Source organism: Spinacia oleracea, chromosome 3 (assembly GCF_020520425.1).
Source record: "Spinacia oleracea cultivar Varoflay chromosome 3, BTI_SOV_V1, whole genome shotgun sequence".
NCBI classification, from domain to species: Eukaryota; Viridiplantae; Streptophyta; class Magnoliopsida; order Caryophyllales; family Amaranthaceae; genus Spinacia; species Spinacia oleracea.
Window position 1 is genome coordinate 560,896 of NC_079489.1, and position 16,878 is coordinate 577,773.

Here is a 16,878-nt window from a genome sequence, read left to right on the forward strand (position 1 = left end):
GCCAACAATTAGTTTACAGGTGCCTCTAGTTGGTAGGTGCCAAGCGTTAATACATGGGTGCCTCTAGTTGGTAGGTGTGAGATTCAGTGATGGATTGTCAGAATCGTCCATTTTCCGGTAGGTTTTACCCCTGAAATTGAACTCCGAATTCGAGGTTACGAACCCTAAAATTTGGGGATTTTGGGGGTTGTGAAAAGAAACGGGTTTATGACCCTGCAAAATTTGCGGTAGTGCGGGAAGCTTTCACCCGTTGAGCAGCGGGTAAGGGTTGGGATAACGCAATATCGCATCCGGTCCCGAAATATTCGCACAATTTTGACTGAAAACGCTTGTAAATACACAACTTTGATCATCAATATCTTTTACAGGTCTGCATATTATAAAAATTTATTAAATATCAATATTTTGAATATGTATTATTAAGATGAAGCCAACCATTTATTATATAGTAATATTTGTTTTGATATAATAGAAATAAAATAGGGTCAAAGAAATTATGTGAATGTGTACAAAATTTCAAAACGGTGCGAGTTGTCTAAGACAGAGAAAGTAGTACATAGCGTTCAACCAATAGTCGGGCAATGTTGGTCGTAGTTGTCAATAGTAGTTTTAAGCTTAGCCAAAACGCCACCTGCAATCTTAGCCGTTACTGCCTAAAACGTCCTAAATGTGTTGTGGCATTTTGGCAGAAAAGTACCTTGGACTTCTGTTGGTATCCTTGTCACCTTGTGCGCGAATACAAATACGTGAGTATGTGACAAATTATAAATTATATATGTGACGATTCTTGTCACTTATAGGTTACAACAACAATTTGTAATGGAAGACATTTTGTGTTGTAAGTTTGTAACCATTTTGGCAAGAAAATACATTTGCCTTCTATTGGACTTGCTTGGTGGCATGACTCACATAATGGTATTTTTTTTCAGGGATTTTGTTGCTCTTAGAAATCTTAGGTAAGTTTTCAAAGAAATACTAATTAAAGACATGTTCCTCGGATTTTTGCAATCTTCTATATTTTAACTAGTAAAGGACAATCAATCGATGTGATTCGTACAATAAAATTGAGTTAATAGGTAAAATTTGATATTATTCATTTCAATTTTTTCAACACTTAAAATAATTTCAAATTCATTAGTATAAATCCTTCCAATACAATACTCTAACCAATGCTTAAATCAAGTACATTTTGCAATAGTCACAATATTCAGAAAATTCATTACTACCTCTTGGAGTCCGAAATTTCAACAACATACAGTCTGTTATAACTTATAAGTGACAGTTAGACCTGTCAAAAATCGACCAGACTCGAAAACCAACCCGAACCCGACCAGAAATCTCAACCAGCCTCCAACCCCACACCAATTCAAACAATCTAGCTACTATCATTTCATTCCAACAACTGCATTCTGCATTCAATTTGGCCACAGACAACATCAGAAATATAGCCTGAATTCCTGTTATTCTTTTTCAACCAAGACATTCAGAAGGATGAGTAGGAGATCATATAGAAAAGATATAAAACAAACAAATAAATGAAGAATTCAAACCTATGACTAAAATGGTTACTTGAATTGCTAATTAAACTAACAAAGATTAATAGCAATAGCTTGAAAAATAAAGAATAAATACGACTCCGACAATATAATGCCAGTAAGGCAGTAAGACTGTTATAAGAATCATCAAGTTACCAAATGGTGTGAGGTACTGTCCAAAACTTATGCAAGTCATCAAAATCCGGGTTACCTTGGAATTCTCCATTAAAATTCCGGTTATCTTGCCGAAATTGTATGAACTTACAGTTTTCAGTTTTCTAATAATGACTTCCATACCATTCCAGCCACCAGGTTCTGCAAGATCAATATATATTTCAAATATATGCCCTTATATAACTCTAACAATATAATGACATGCCATTACTTCACAATTTTAAGCTTAAAAACTATCATTGACAAAGTAAAAACATTTTAATGTACAACACTACAACAGCATACATTAGTGGTGCATTAAAAAAAACAATCAGAAAACATCTTAATAACAAGACTAGTCTAAATGGGCGTATAACATGAACCAATTCATAAAATTGCATTCTGGTACTCCAAAAGTCCAACGCTTAGAACAACACTACTATCAGGTCGAGACTTTAGACAAACTAGCTTAAATTTGCCATTACTAGAATTGAAATTCTTTGTTCAGTATTACTAGTTATAATGTTAAATGGAGAATTTTAGGGGTCTGACAGCATGTCTAGCAGGTTGACCCGGGGTGCTTATTAGCAACTTCCAAGTCAGCGAATCAGTCAATACTCAGGGAAATCTCAGCGAAAGTATACCCTGTATTCTTGTTCAAGCCACTGATATCAGATAAAATATTCACATATAAAATCTTACCATGATTCTTTTTAGACCAAGACATTCAGAAAGATGATTAGATAAGCATACAGAAGAGAATATGAAATAAACAAATAAAAAGAGGAAACCTAACCAATGACTAAAACGACGACTTGACCGCTAATTATACTAACAAAGAGTAATAGCAACAACTAACTTTGTGCCTTTATGGAAAGTACCACTACAAATAAAATATATTAAGAATGTAGGCAGAATTGTTTAACGTATTTGAAGCTGTGATGTGTATAGAACTTGGAAGCACTATCTTAGAAATAAAATGCGTCTCGGCTATGGTGCAATCAGATGTTACGTTGCCCACCGAGAATTAACACAACGATTTCCCCTAATGTGCACTCGAATAGGGCAAATCAAAAACTTGTAACAATGCTCAATACTAAAGAGGACCAGAAAAGAGTGGAAGAGGAGCAGGAATTTTTCTGCGTTTCAAATCCACAACCAAGAGCTTTTCTAAAACCGAAACAAACTGTAACGGAAAAATGAAAATCGTTTAGCAATTTAACGGAGGACGTAAAGCAAGCGATCGACACTTCGAAAATCATGTGACAGTTTCAAAATGTTTCAAACTTTGTGGAATGAGCTACGTAAGTGAACAATCATATAAAACTGATCTCTCGTTCATAACATGGCCCAAAAAGACATACCGTGCATGTGTCACGAACCGGCCGGATGGCGGCGAAGGAGGCCTCCTTCTAGCCCAAAACACTAGGTGGGGCACTCCGCACTCCAAACATGAAATGTGAGACCACACATAAACAAGTTAAAACTAGCAAGTTCATCGTGACAATTAGTATTAGTTTATCAAAAACTAATTAAATAATACAGCTATTAATCAATTCTTATGGGGTTTGGATTTATTTAAACTATCAAATTTTAAAAGGTCACAAAAGCTAAGTAAAATGGTATAACCCCACTATACTGCTTTAGTGGTCAGAATTCTATAATCAAGAACCTGAGTTACAGGACTACAAATTATAAGTTTTTCACGGCTAATTCTCAGCAGACATCCAAACACATCGTTCTTATTTCCAAACACATTGTTCAGCCCTTCTTGAAATGAAGAAAATCCCATTCATTAGCTCATCATGGCCTTCTCTCTTCATTTTTTTATGGCTATACACCTGCCTCTATACGCATTTTGTTTCTTGTCAATGTCTCGATCATCAAAAGCTTTTACTTGTCCAATTGAAAAACAACCTTATATTTTCATATAATGCATTAGACAAGCTTCAAGGGTGGAACCAAAGCATAGAATGTTGCCACTGGAGCGGTGTCACATGCGACAACTCCGGTCGAGTCATTGGCCTGGATTTGAGCTACAAAGATATGACGATCGGCGCCACGACCAGCAGCATCACCGGGATTGTCCCCGTCACCGTGGCCGGTGGCGGCATCGACAACTCAAGCAGCTTATTTCGTCTTCAGTTCCTCCAGAGGTTGAGTTTGGCGAACAACTACTTTAGGGAGGGTGAGATACCATCAGCGATCGGCAAACTGTCTAGCCTGACGTACCTCAACTTGTCCAATACAAAATTCAGCGGACAGGTACCAATTGAAATATCACAGCTTGTCAAATTGAATGTCCTTGATATTTCCGGTTGTTATAGATTATACATGGAGAAGCCAAATTTGGCAACAATCATTAGAAACCTTACTAATATCAGGGAACTCTATCTTGATTATGTCAACAATTCAGCCATGGGGGATAAATGGAGCCAGGCTTTAGCATCGTCGCTCCCCCACCTCCAAGTCTTGAGCATGAATGGATGTGACTTGAGGGGTGGAATTCATAAATCCCTTTCAAATCTTCAGCATCTTTCCGTGATTGATCTGAATAATAACGATAACCTGGGTGGTGGAGTACCAGAATCTTTAGCCGGGTTGACAAACTTGACGGAGCTATCACTAACTTATTGTGACCTAATTGGAGCATTTCCTGAGAAAATTTTACAGGTACCCACACTTACATCCCTTGACTTGTCTTTCAATAATAAGTTACAAGGGACTTTGCCAGAATTTCATATGAATGGGTCTCTTGAGGTCTTACTCCTTGGAGGTACAAACTTCTCTACAACCATGCCAAGTTCCATAGGCAACCTGAAGAAGCTTCGTTCTATTGATATTAAAGGTTGTCAGTTCCATGGAAGCATCCCATCCTCACTAGGAAGTCTAACCCTTCTTGAGAGTCTGGATCTGTCCAACCACCAATTTGAAGGACCGGTGCCGAAGTCCCTTTTCCAATTAACAAATCTTCAGATTCTAGATCTTTCTACAAATAAGCTCAATGGCACGCTAAAGCTGGCCGAGATTCTGCTCAGCTTCAAGAATCTGTCGCACATTAGTCTTTCATTCAATCGCTTGACAATTGATACACATGGTTGCGGTGTAAACTCACCTTTTCCTAAGCTAGAGACCCTATCTCTGGCTTCTTGCAACTTGCTCACCATCCCTGAATTTATAAAAAATCAAACATTGTTACGATCTCTTGACCTTTCAATGAATCATATCACAGGCACATTGCCCAGCTGGATATGGGGAATTGACCGATTGAACCTTTCGTCCAACCACTTGGTGGAACTAGAACCACCTTTGACAATCTCAAATATATCCATGTCAATAGACCTCCATTCCAACCATCTTCAAGGGAACTTTCCAATTACATCCAACTTCAACTTGTTGGATTGTTCCGATAATAATTTCACTTCCATTGACATTGGAAACTATCTATCATACGGTTCATATCTGTTGTTTGCAAGAAATAACTTATATGGGAGTATCCTTACATCACTATGCAATATCAGAGGTCTAGAGCTTCTTGATCTTCAACACAATTTTTTGGGTGGCAGAATCCCAGATTGTCTTACTGCCATGACTAAACTCAGCGTATTGAATTTGAGAGGAAACAGATTAGTTGGTGGTATCCCTGATAAGTTCTCCCCCCCTGATGAGTTCCCAACAGGTTGCAGCTTACAAACTCTTGACTTGAATGAGAATTTTCTGCAAGGAAGAATTCCACAAACACTTGCCTACTGCACAGATTTAAAGGTATTAGATCTAGGGAATAATCAATTGAATGATACCTTCCCTTGTCACTTGAAAAACTTGTCCTACTTGCAATTTCTCGTCCTTAGATCCAACAAGCTCCATGGAACCATTGTCTGCCCAGAGAACTACTCAAATTGGCCACAGCTTCACATAGTAGACCTAGCTTTCAATCACTTCAATGGTGAACTCAGATCGCAAACTCTTTTCAAATGGAAACCGATGATGACGGGAACAACTACAGAGCAATCTACATTAAGAGCTATGCGAAGATTTATGACGTTTGCTGGTGGCTACTATCAAAATTCTCTTTCACTCACCTTAAAAGGAAATACCTATAAGATACAAAACAACCTAGCAATCTACACTGTCATTGACTTCTCCAACAATGCTTTTCAAGGGAAACTACCAAAAGAGTTAGGAAATCTGCATGCTCTTGTAGTACTTAACCTCTCTCACAACTCCTTCTTGGGCCATATTCCATCATCCTTCGGGAATCTGACTCAGGTTGAATCATTGGATCTCTCTTGTAATGCCTTCAGTGGTAGGATTCCTGCCCAACTTGCAAACTTGAATTTCCTCGAATACTTGAACTTATCCTTCAATAAGCTGTCAGGAAAGATCCCTACAGGCTCCCAGCTTCAATTATTCAACGCATCTTCATACGAAGGCAACCGAGGACTGTACGGCCCACCATTGACAGAACATAACCCAGAAGCAAATCTAACAACCTCTTCACAAGGATCAAATAGGAGTTCAAAGAGCGATATCATAGAATGGATGCTAAGGGGTGCTGAGGTCGGGTTTCCGGTGGGGATCGCCATCTTTGTAGGGCCTATTCTTTACATCAAGAGATATAGGGAATGGTATTGCAGACATCTTCACAGAGTGGTCATGAAAATCCTGGGTAAGGAAGATAATGCAATGCAAAGAAGAAGGAGAAGAAGCAGACAACAACAGAGGCAGAGACGCTAGGCTCAAATCAAAGATAAACTTGCTTATTTTCGTGAACTGGTCGTATAGCTGTCTTCTATTTTACTTTTCAGTCTTCATGTTTATTATGGAATGTTTGTTTGTTTAAGCTCATCTTCAGTTATCCAGTTATCATTGTGCATCTATTCGATTTAGCATTTGTGTTTTTCTGTAGATGGTATATGCATAACCAACTTCTTAATCACCAGTTTCACATCTATTTTTGTACTAATATTTAAAGTAATGCTTTACCCACCTACTAAGGAGGTAGATTTATCAAACATCATGAACAACAACTTGATGAGCAAACATCTAAGAAAAAATTAAAGTTCATCAACACTTTACAAATCAAGAAGCAATTCTTGTAAAACACCAAAAAAGGAATTATCAAGACTTTGTTAGAGTTCCCTTTTTGTTCAATTCCCAAATAACTATCAATTACAAGGAAATGCAATTTTAACAACAACAAAAAAATAGTAAATTGGTGATCTTACCAGGGAATACGAAGATATTCGACTTCAAATTTGCGCCTCCGATTTCCGAAACCGTAGCCACCACAACAACCACCGTCTGACGCCAATTGAAGATGCCCTAAATTACATGTGACCAGCCTTCAATAACAAACAAAAAAAATCTATCAATTAAACAAAAATAAAAAAATAATCTGTTGAATTGGAAACAACCAGTCTGTAAATTGGAGATCTTACAAGGGGATAAGAAGATGTTCGCCTTCGAAATTACGACTGCGACCACCATAACAACCACCGTATGACGCCAATCAAAAGATGTGCAAAATTACGTGTAATCAACCTTCAATCAGAAAAACCAACTTAAAGGTCCTCCGATTTCCACTGCTTGACCAATGACCATCTACTGCCACCGCTTAATAACTGCTCTCAACCGTCAGCACCACCGTAACAGTCGGCACCACCGCAACTCCTCTTTCCCCTTCTCATCATTTCCGTTATTTAGGTAAAGCGTGATTTTAATTTGGTAATTTTGTTGGGGAATAAACAATTACCAAACTGGCGGTTGCGGCCCAATATGTGGGATTGGGCCGGCTTGTACTATTGGCCATGTGGGCACAAGAAGGATTGTTTTCTAGATCCATACCCGATAGATGACCCGATTTGATAGCCCCACCATAATTTTTTTGGTTCTACTATGAGGAGTTCCCACCGCCTTCGGGGCGAGTGGACTAATCTTCCGCGGGAGTTTGAATGGGTACCTCGATTGGCAGCATCCCTCCCAGTTGAGATTTTTTCCATTCCCAAGGCTCGAAACCGATACCTTAGTTAAGAAGCAAGAGGCCCTTAACCGCTCATGCGAACCTCAATTGGTATAAATATGAACTATAATGACCTTGTAATACCCCTTTCGTCTCTAATTGTTTGCTCCATAAATTAAAAGTGCTTTACTAATTAGTTGGTTGAGTGAATTTTATAAAAAAGTTAAATGATACATCATACATGTATTCAGAAACGAGGAAAATGTGAAATATGTGTGGCTAGTGGCTTAGAGGGGACTGCGGATCACTCTGTATACTATTAGGCCCCGATTGGTTTGGCAGAAAATACTTTTAGAGAAAAATGATGAAGTTCACGTGGAAATAGTCTCAAAATATCACGCAAGAATCGCGTGCCTAAGCACTTCTATTGAACTTTTGTTCGATTATGATAATTTCGGAAAAGACCACACAAAAAATAGAAAATATTGATTTAAGGTGTAACCTGTTACTAGTTCATATTATATGGAAAATATCAACCAATGAATAACATCACAGACAGAGTGCCCAGGTGAAGGATCCGCGTACGATAAATCTCAAGTTCGAATCCCCCATTTGTAAATTATATTTCCCTGGTGACTATATTTCTATAATCTGACCATTATATTAGTACAAAATTAATTTTACTAACCAATGACTATATTTGAAACTGGAAAGAGGAGGAAGCATCTGATGCAAAAAAGGACATAATGCTCCTCTCACATTACGAAAAATAACACCTGCAAATACACACTGGAGGAAGACTGAAGTATTCCGAGTTAGCCTATATGAAGTGTATGGCTACTAACATAACACATTACATATAAGAATTAATAAGACACGGATTTACAATATTCGGCCCCAAAATCATACTGCTAAATATCGACAATTAGGGATGACCTCCACTTTTTACAAGGTGGTCATAGAATCATACAAGCGGCTCAAGATGTCAATTCCCCTTCCTTCTTCAACAATTCCTGCAACAACATGGTGTGTCATATGATAAGGCATTAGCCCACAGGTACGGAAGATTGGATGGAATCCTTTAAAAGTAGTGAATACAAACATTTTCATAAAATTAAGGTGGTAAATATAAAATTACATTTTATAAGGTGGTAAATACAAAAACCTAAAAGTTAAAAGGTGGTAAATATCAAAATATCCTAAAGTTAATCAATGATTAAAGTTAAAAGCTTGACTAGACCTGATAGTTATTGAGCCCGGTCTTAACCCGTGTGCAAGAGTGAATTGATCCCGATCTGAATTTTAACCGACCTGATAATTATCTAATCCGAACTTGACCCGTACCCAAAATTACTTATATAAGCAAAATTCATTACGAAACAAGTTTTAGATGAATCAAATGGTATAATATTTCAATATACTTGTATTTTAAAGTTGATAGTTGTCAAAAGAAAATCGCAAAACACGTGCATGCCTTGTATTACACTTATAACAAGGACTGGGCACTACACAGCACAAGTGCACAACATCAGCTTGCAAAGAGAACGGAAAAAAGGTACTTGTGTGGCAGTTATTTTACCTCTTTGGTTGCAGAAATTGATGCCTGCTGCCTTTCTTTCTTTTCCCGTTGACACTCGCCACACCAGCTAGAGAAATCCTTCTGATATTTCCTCAGCTCTCGGAAGACAGAACTGCATAAGCAAAATAAAATGGTCAGTCCATCTTGGTCAAAATGGATAGTACTGCTAATTTCCTTGATAAACAACGGATAAAATCAGTGGAAGTACACAGGTATAACCAATGACCTGCAAGGAAGTTCATATAGAAATCAACCCTGTAGTAATGTAATCTACTAATCTTCACTTGCAATTATACTACGTATCAAACATTTACTGCAGTCATCTTTCAGAAATTAGGTACCACATCAAACTTGAGGAATGTACACAAGTTATCAATGGATGACATATTAACATGTTACTAGCTAGAGCCTATACAAGCATACGTAGGCAAAGGCAACCATGGTCCGTAGACAATGAAGTCATCAGGAGTACCATCCCTAGTCCAGCAATGAGTATTAAAATATGCAGATTACTTCGAGCGTACATTAACATCATCGGCTAAAATAGGTGACAGGAAACTTGAGCGCCAAATTAATAAAATAAAATAGGAAATAACTCATTTTTTTGTGATAAGCAAGGGATAGTTAAAGTTAAGTGTATTAAAAAGACGTCCACTTTATAAGATCCAGCAATATTCAAATCAATGTCTAAGCATCTGAGATACCTTCTGCACCATAAAATCAAGTTGATCCTCTTCCCATCAGTAGTAGCCCGAGCTCCATGGCGATGGCGACCACGATGAAGAACAGCACGTCCAGGAACATGGGAGTAATCTAAAATTTCCTGAACCAACCAGAGAGAAAATCTAAATTAGAAAGTTCCACCCATTGTACCACGTGAAAATTTGAGGGAAAGCTAAAACACAATTCAATATAACCTAAGAATATTCTTAACATGTTAAGAGGAGTGCAACACTTTCAGAAATACAAATCCAGAAGAAATGTTAAATGTATATTATTAGAAATTGCAAAACTTGCTACATGTTCAAATGCAAAGTTGCAAGAAAACCGAAAGTGCTGAAGTATCTGAAATAACTATTTCATCTATGATCCAAACACAATTTCCATTAACGATTGATTAAACTGCCTTCAAGAGCAACCTATCAACAACTACAACAACAACAAAAAAACAGAAACTGCACTTATTTGCTCCCTCCTTTTCACCCACATGCTGCTCCATCATTTAGATTGGTGTAAACATCCGTCTCTGGGCTCTCTGTAGCTTTACGAGCTAAATCATTAAAAGAATCGTAATGCCTGGTTTGCAGCTCTCTGTTCCCCTGCTGAACTTTGTTTGAACTTTGCTAATTTGCTCAACTTAACTTATATTTGCTGAACTAAACTTGCTTTTGCCTATCTTATTCTTAATGAACTTATTTTTGCTGAGCTTAAGCTTATTTTGCTGAAAAAAAACTTTTAAAATAAGCTGAGGGGAACAGGGCCTAAGTAACTGGAAGCTGTAAGATTGTAAACCAGTTTGAAAGACATCTTAGAGTCAATGTTTACTAGCCCGTAGAAATCAAGCTTTCTTGGTGAAGAGAGAGATATATTATGGACAACGAAACTGCAGCTGTGCAAGTACAATAGATGAAGTGCAGCAACTGCATGCAGAAAGAGAGCAACAGCAATGGTATCAAAGTGGAGTTGCAAAGTTCAAATTAGAGATTCAGTTAGCTTTTCATTCACTCTCCTTGAGATTTCACGTTTGGCTTTTCATTTTCATGCCCAATTCCAGCATACATTACTATTGCTGAAGAAATTTTCATCTCCAGCTTGGTGTTCAACTAGGTTTGACACAGAGATAATTTCAGAAAATTTTACAAGAGATACGGAGTAACATACTAGTTCTAAAGTACTACAAGGGACTGCCAATCAAAAAAAAGGTCAAAAGTTCACATTGCAACATGATTTGCAAACAAATAAGCTCATCAGCCAAAGTGTCTAATATATCCAGCCAGCCCCCACTACTTTGTAAGTATTCCATTTGAAACATACATATACAAGGTAAGATTCTACAAACTCACACTTTTCCACAATAGTACCTCCGGAAAAACATAGACCATCCTGTTGGTGTTGGCCTCTTAAATGGATAAAAGCCTTCATATGTTTTATTTATGCTGCTGCTGCTGCAGCCTGTGAAGTGCATTTGTTGCTATCAACAAGCAACCAAATATCTAATGCATGTTACACTACTACATATAATATTACAGTGACAAGGTTACAAGGACAAACATTTTACAGCATCAAACATGGAGAGGAAACACAATTTAAAAAATGAAAAATAAAACAAGCTCAGATGGCAAGTACCTCGGCTTGTGTTTCTGTATTAACATGTTTCTCGCATCTAACACCTCGAAAGAACAATTCTCCACCGGAAAATTTCTGGCCTAAGCATATATTCAAAGTGACTTCAGCATCATCCACATGAAAACCTGTGAATCAAAGCAGCTAAAATTACATAAAATTACTGTAAGGCACCTAAGCAACAGATAAAGTAAATCCATAATAAATTGACTCAACAGCCAAACTTTCCTCTTGAAACTAGTTATTTTTTATTTTACTACGGAGTACTCCCTCTGTATTTATTTAAGGGATACACTTGCCTTTTCCGGCCGTATTTATTTAAGAGATACACTTGCCATTTTTAGTAACTTATCAACCCCACCATCTAATTAAATAATATATCTACATCCCACCCCCACCCCCCACTCCCTAAAATGACATGGTCCCCACTTATTTTTCTTATTAAAATATCTACTCAACCCCACTTATTTTATTACTTTATTCATTCAATTCTTTTTCTTAATACCCGTGCCCGGCCAAGTGTATCTCTTAAATAAATACGGAGGGAGTAGTATTTATCAGAAAAGGAACCTCACAAACCTTCTAGTAGAAAAAGAGTCCCCGTCCCCAAAATGTACAGAAGAATTCTATTAAAGGACTTTAAGGGGACATCAACCTTGTAAGAAGGCTATAAAGAAAACATCAGGCCCTTAAACAATAGAAGTTAAAAAGATATTACAAGTGCCAGAAGCAAGCTGAATACATGTTTCAACTTTCAAATGTACGCTCACCTAAGTCGACATCCTTATCAATTCCGTATAAGACAACAAATCCATGATGAGAATCTAGAGTAGATCCACCAACTTCAGGGTAGAAAACTGTAGACAGGTCAAACCACACATTAGTATCCTTAAACATGCTTCTATACCTAGGCATCTGAATATTCATGAAACACTTAGATGAGAAAGATATGCATTACCTTTTGACATGGGACGCACAAAATCCTCCATTAGTTTCTCAAGCATAGCTTCCATGCCAAAGTCATCCAGAACAGCACCATATCTATTCATTGTATTTGGACGCATGATTTTGCATTTTGTGTCACAAACCCACTTTTCAATATTTTCTACCTAGGCAAGAGATATCTAGAAAGTAAGACAGGAAAAGGCAAATGAAACTGAGAGTAACAAGACAAACAAATACTAATACATAATCCTGCAGATATACCTCCTTAACCAACGCCTCGCAGAAATCAGGCTGTAGTATCTCAAAAGTAAATATCCCAGGTGCAGGCTCAGACATTATGCTTCTAAAACTTTCCTCAGTATTCTCGTGAATTGCTTTAATAAACCCAGGGAGAAAGAAAGCTGTGGCATGCATGCTGTACAGCTCCTTGTTAAGTGGCTGCAGAAAGAAGGCAAGACTATGTTACAATAACTCTAAATTAGGAGCAGAAAGGTCACCCCATCAAACTCTCAAGGTGTGGTATCCACAGGATAATAGTGAAAATACATCAGCGGACATCAAAAGTTCAAAGCAGGATGGCGTCATAAGAATTCAGCAATACAAAAAGAATCGCAAAGCTAATGAAGATAAGAACAGAAAAGGGACAGACGGACAGTTGAAGGGGAAATTTGAATCAATATGGATGAGCAGAAACATCAGTATAAATAAATAACAGAACCCCCTCTTCTTCTGACTTAAAATCATACCAATCCTCTGTAGTATTCCTACCTCCTTTAAATAAAATACAAAGTACTACAAACAACCAACATCTATTTGATACGTTGGTTTGACATAGACCTTCACATGCTCTATTCCACACGGGTCAAGTAACCTAACTTCACAAAACCAGATACTCTGTATTATTATTGGCTAGAGAAGGGAGAGGGGTATATAATAAATGAGAGACACCACATAGTTGTCTTTTTGCTTTCTCTACACTAAGTTTGGATGAGAGGAAATGGAGACAAAGGAAGGGAAGGGAAGGGAAGGGAAAGGGAGGGAACAAGCTCCCCTCTTTGGGATAAAAGGTTGAGGGAAGGAAGGGCAGGGGAGGGAGGGAGGGATCCATTTTCCCCTCCTCTTTAATAAACAACATCCCTCCAAAATTAGAGAGATTTGGAGGGATAATAAAGCTCACATTCCCTCCTCTCTTTCTCCCTTCCTCCTCTTTCCCTCCCCTTCTTCTCCCTTCTATCTTGCTATTCAACTACACCGTTATGTACTAAACTCAAACAACATCACCATCAAAAATAAAGACCAAAGGTGGATATCAAATGAGGCAGACAGAATAAAATAAGAAAGAGGAATTACTCACATGTTTTGTCCCTTCTCTCGCATGTAAAATCATGCAGACAAAACCATCCAGACAGGTAAGAATACACCAGTGTGTCTTATGAGTAAAAGGAGTGTTAGACAACCTTCCCTCCCTCCAAAAAGATACAAACCCTAAACCCTCCAAAAGAAGAGGTAACAAGGAGTTACTACTGTATAAAATTCTACACCCTACCATGCAACGATTCAAAAACACCTACCGACCTATGTATTGATAGTAGAGCTGTCAAAAATCGACCCGACCCGAAAACCGACCCGAACCCGACCCGAAAATACTGGGTCCTGAACAAGATTTTGTGATCCATAACTCGATTTTATCCGAACCCGAACAACCCGAAAAGGAATGGGTCAAAACCCGACCGAACCCGTTTTAGACCTGACCGATTGAAAATCATTGTATTTATAGTAATAAATGAGATTATGAGAAAATTTAAGCATAAAAGACACGTTGTTTTTACTATTGTTCTGTGTAATATGATTTTAATTTGAATTATACGCCATTTTATGATTGAATTTGACAAAATATAAACTTTCGTAGGAAAATTTGTTAACTTGTGCCAATATTTTGTATATTTTTCACCTAAATTAATGAAAATATAATGCGCGTTTTAAAATCTCTCAACCCGTTAGGTCGACCCGAACCCGAAAGTTCTGGGTCTTGAACAAGCATTTGTAAACCCGAACCCGAAAGTGACCGACCCGATTCAACCCGAACCCGAAAGTAAATTTTTACAACCCGACCCGACCGACCCGTTTGACAGGTCTAATTGATAGCAATGATACGTCTTCTCCCCATCCACCACCCCCCACCCCCCCCTACAAGAAAAAAAATACCTCATAGTGTACTTAAAACTCCCTCTTCTTGACATAGTTGTCAATTTGCTTCATTGTTTGAACCCCTCATGATAGGAATTCGAAAATTCCACTAAAAGAACTTACAATTGTTGTATCATTCACATACTCTCCCCCATCACTCATCCTATGTAGTGGCAACTAAAAGAATAAAACTATAAACCATTACTATCTTTCTGGACATCCAAATATGGTATATACAGCCTATTTCTAAGTAAAGGGAGTACAAATCTACAATCTTGCTGGTTCACATCACAAAATAACAACAAATACTTGCTTCACTAAAGATTCACTGGTCTCCACAATTCCAAAACCTTCATCCCAATCTTTTCTGCTTAACCAAACCCCCTAGGAATATCAATTTCCAAATTCAAAGCCACAATACAACCAATCCACCAAAAACCAAACCCACATTCCATCATTTGCCAACTATTTCATTTATTGAATACACATGCATTAACTTCCCAAGTTTATTTCACAGCATTAACACAGCAATGCCACAATTGGTAACTCTATAACATCATAGACTATCCTAACAATCCGAAACCTGATAAATTACCTGATAATGCGAAATAATTTTTTGCCTATAATCCCTATGCTTCTGAGCCTGTTAAGAAATTCAAACAAAAATCGGAAAAAACACATCAAGTCAACAAAATCTCGAGAATCAATTGGGAAAAAGAATGAAAATTTAATCAAAATTGTTGAAATCTCACCCTAATTCTCTCTCCTTCAGGTGAATACTTGTGCAAAATCTCCTGCATAAAGTGAACCTTGGAATCACGCGATGAGCTCAGAATCGAAGGAGGTAAGTAACGTTCAAGGCAGCTAAAGAGCAGAGGGTTGAACTCTAATGCCAGGTCTTCATAGCTGTCAGGTTTGTGCTCTGTGTTAGGGCTTAATGTTAGACAGTAAGTTGTCGCCATCGCCGTCGAAACCAAAACTCCGTTTCCATTTCCGGCGTTAATCGCCTGAGATTGATCTCTCCTCCGATCAAATGCGCCGTCGACGGACATGGTGGTGGTGGTTCGGTGGAGAAGAGTTTTTCCCCTTCTCCTATCTTTCCCGTTGGTGCAAGTTAGGGTTTGTGTATCTCTTTTGTTTTTTGTGGGAGAGGTGATTTTCTCTATTTGAAAAATAAAAATAAAAATACAAAAAAGAAATTTTTTAATATAAAAAGTAGATATGTCTCGGCTATGTTCTCTCCGTCTTAATAAAATAAATAATTTAATAATTGTAATTTGAGTAAAAAGTTTTAAAAATAGTAAGGAATGTGTACAAATATAGCAACAAATCGGTAATATGAGTTACATTCAATTAAAATAATTTAAGTTCGGTAAAAATAATTCTTATTCAATATGAGAAACACAATTATCAACAGTTACGCAAATATTAGTTGAACATAACAAGGACATATCTAAGTAGTAAGAGATATTTAGGAAAATGAAAGTTTGTGACAATATATTGGTTTATTCGATAATATTTATCTATCAAATTAATGTCCATAACTAAGTAAATTTCGTTACAAATTATAAGGGTATAACCTTACTTCTCATTACTCGCCTACAAAACAAGCCCTAAGTAATTAATTTTATTTTTTCATTGGATAATGGTTGAAGTAAAATAAAACCTTATTTTGCATATACTTCTATTATTCTTCGCTTCGCATAATTGTACAATCATTTCTACCTAAAATTTTACCCCACATGCGTGGATAAAAAAATTACTCTAGTTAAATAGAGTTACCTACTCCGTTGTACTCCAACACGGACACAATGACAAATTAATAAAGCTTCCGTGTGAATGTTAACTAACTTAATTAGGTCTATTTGTTCCAACTTGTTTTAACTTATTTGATTAGATAAATTCAACAAAAATAAGTTTTATTCAGAAAAATTCACGCACAAGTAAAAATAAGTTAATTTCAATCAGATTCTCAACCAAAGAGAGCCCTAGTTAGTTATTAAAGTCAAACTACCTTTGCCTTTATCGATCAAACTTCACGAAAGTCGACTTATGTATGTGAGATATTTATGACAAGTTCATCATAGTAGAATTTGTTCCGATATTAAAAAAATTAATTAATTACACCCGATGTACAATAAATATTGTAATACGACTATAAATTACTAAATTAG

The 16,878-nt window shown here is 37.1% G+C and overlaps 1 protein-coding gene and 1 long non-coding RNA gene across 3 annotated transcripts; both read right to left on the reverse strand.

Annotated features, from left to right (window-relative positions):
• Positions 1 to 1,123: 1,123 nt before the first annotated feature.
• LOC130469229 (uncharacterized) lies at positions 1,124 to 7,413 on the reverse strand. Of its 2 annotated transcripts, XR_008929633.1 has the most exons (4): positions 7,130 to 7,413; positions 6,917 to 7,033; positions 3,053 to 3,132; positions 1,124 to 1,850 (listed from the first exon to the last, which is right to left on the reverse strand). It is a non-coding gene; the product is annotated as an uncharacterized lncRNA (long non-coding RNA). The 2 variants fall into 2 exon arrangements; XR_008929634.1 differs by lacking the exon at positions 3,053 to 3,132 and having other exon boundaries at positions 7,130 to 7,412.
• A 967-nt stretch (positions 7,414 to 8,380) lies between these two features.
• LOC110782359 (2-oxoglutarate and iron-dependent oxygenase domain-containing protein CP2) lies at positions 8,381 to 15,857 on the reverse strand. The gene is made up of 9 exons (XM_021986494.2): positions 15,457 to 15,857; positions 15,300 to 15,347; positions 12,779 to 12,955; positions 12,531 to 12,681; positions 12,343 to 12,429; positions 11,576 to 11,700; positions 9,934 to 10,052; positions 9,230 to 9,341; positions 8,381 to 8,663 (listed from the first exon to the last, which is right to left on the reverse strand). Exons 1-9 carry the CDS (start codon positions 15,754 to 15,756, stop codon positions 8,628 to 8,630), a joined length of 1,155 nt encoding a protein of 384 aa, XP_021842186.2. The 5' UTR covers positions 15,757 to 15,857; the 3' UTR covers positions 8,381 to 8,627.
• Between the last annotated feature and the right edge of the window lie 1,021 nt (positions 15,858 to 16,878).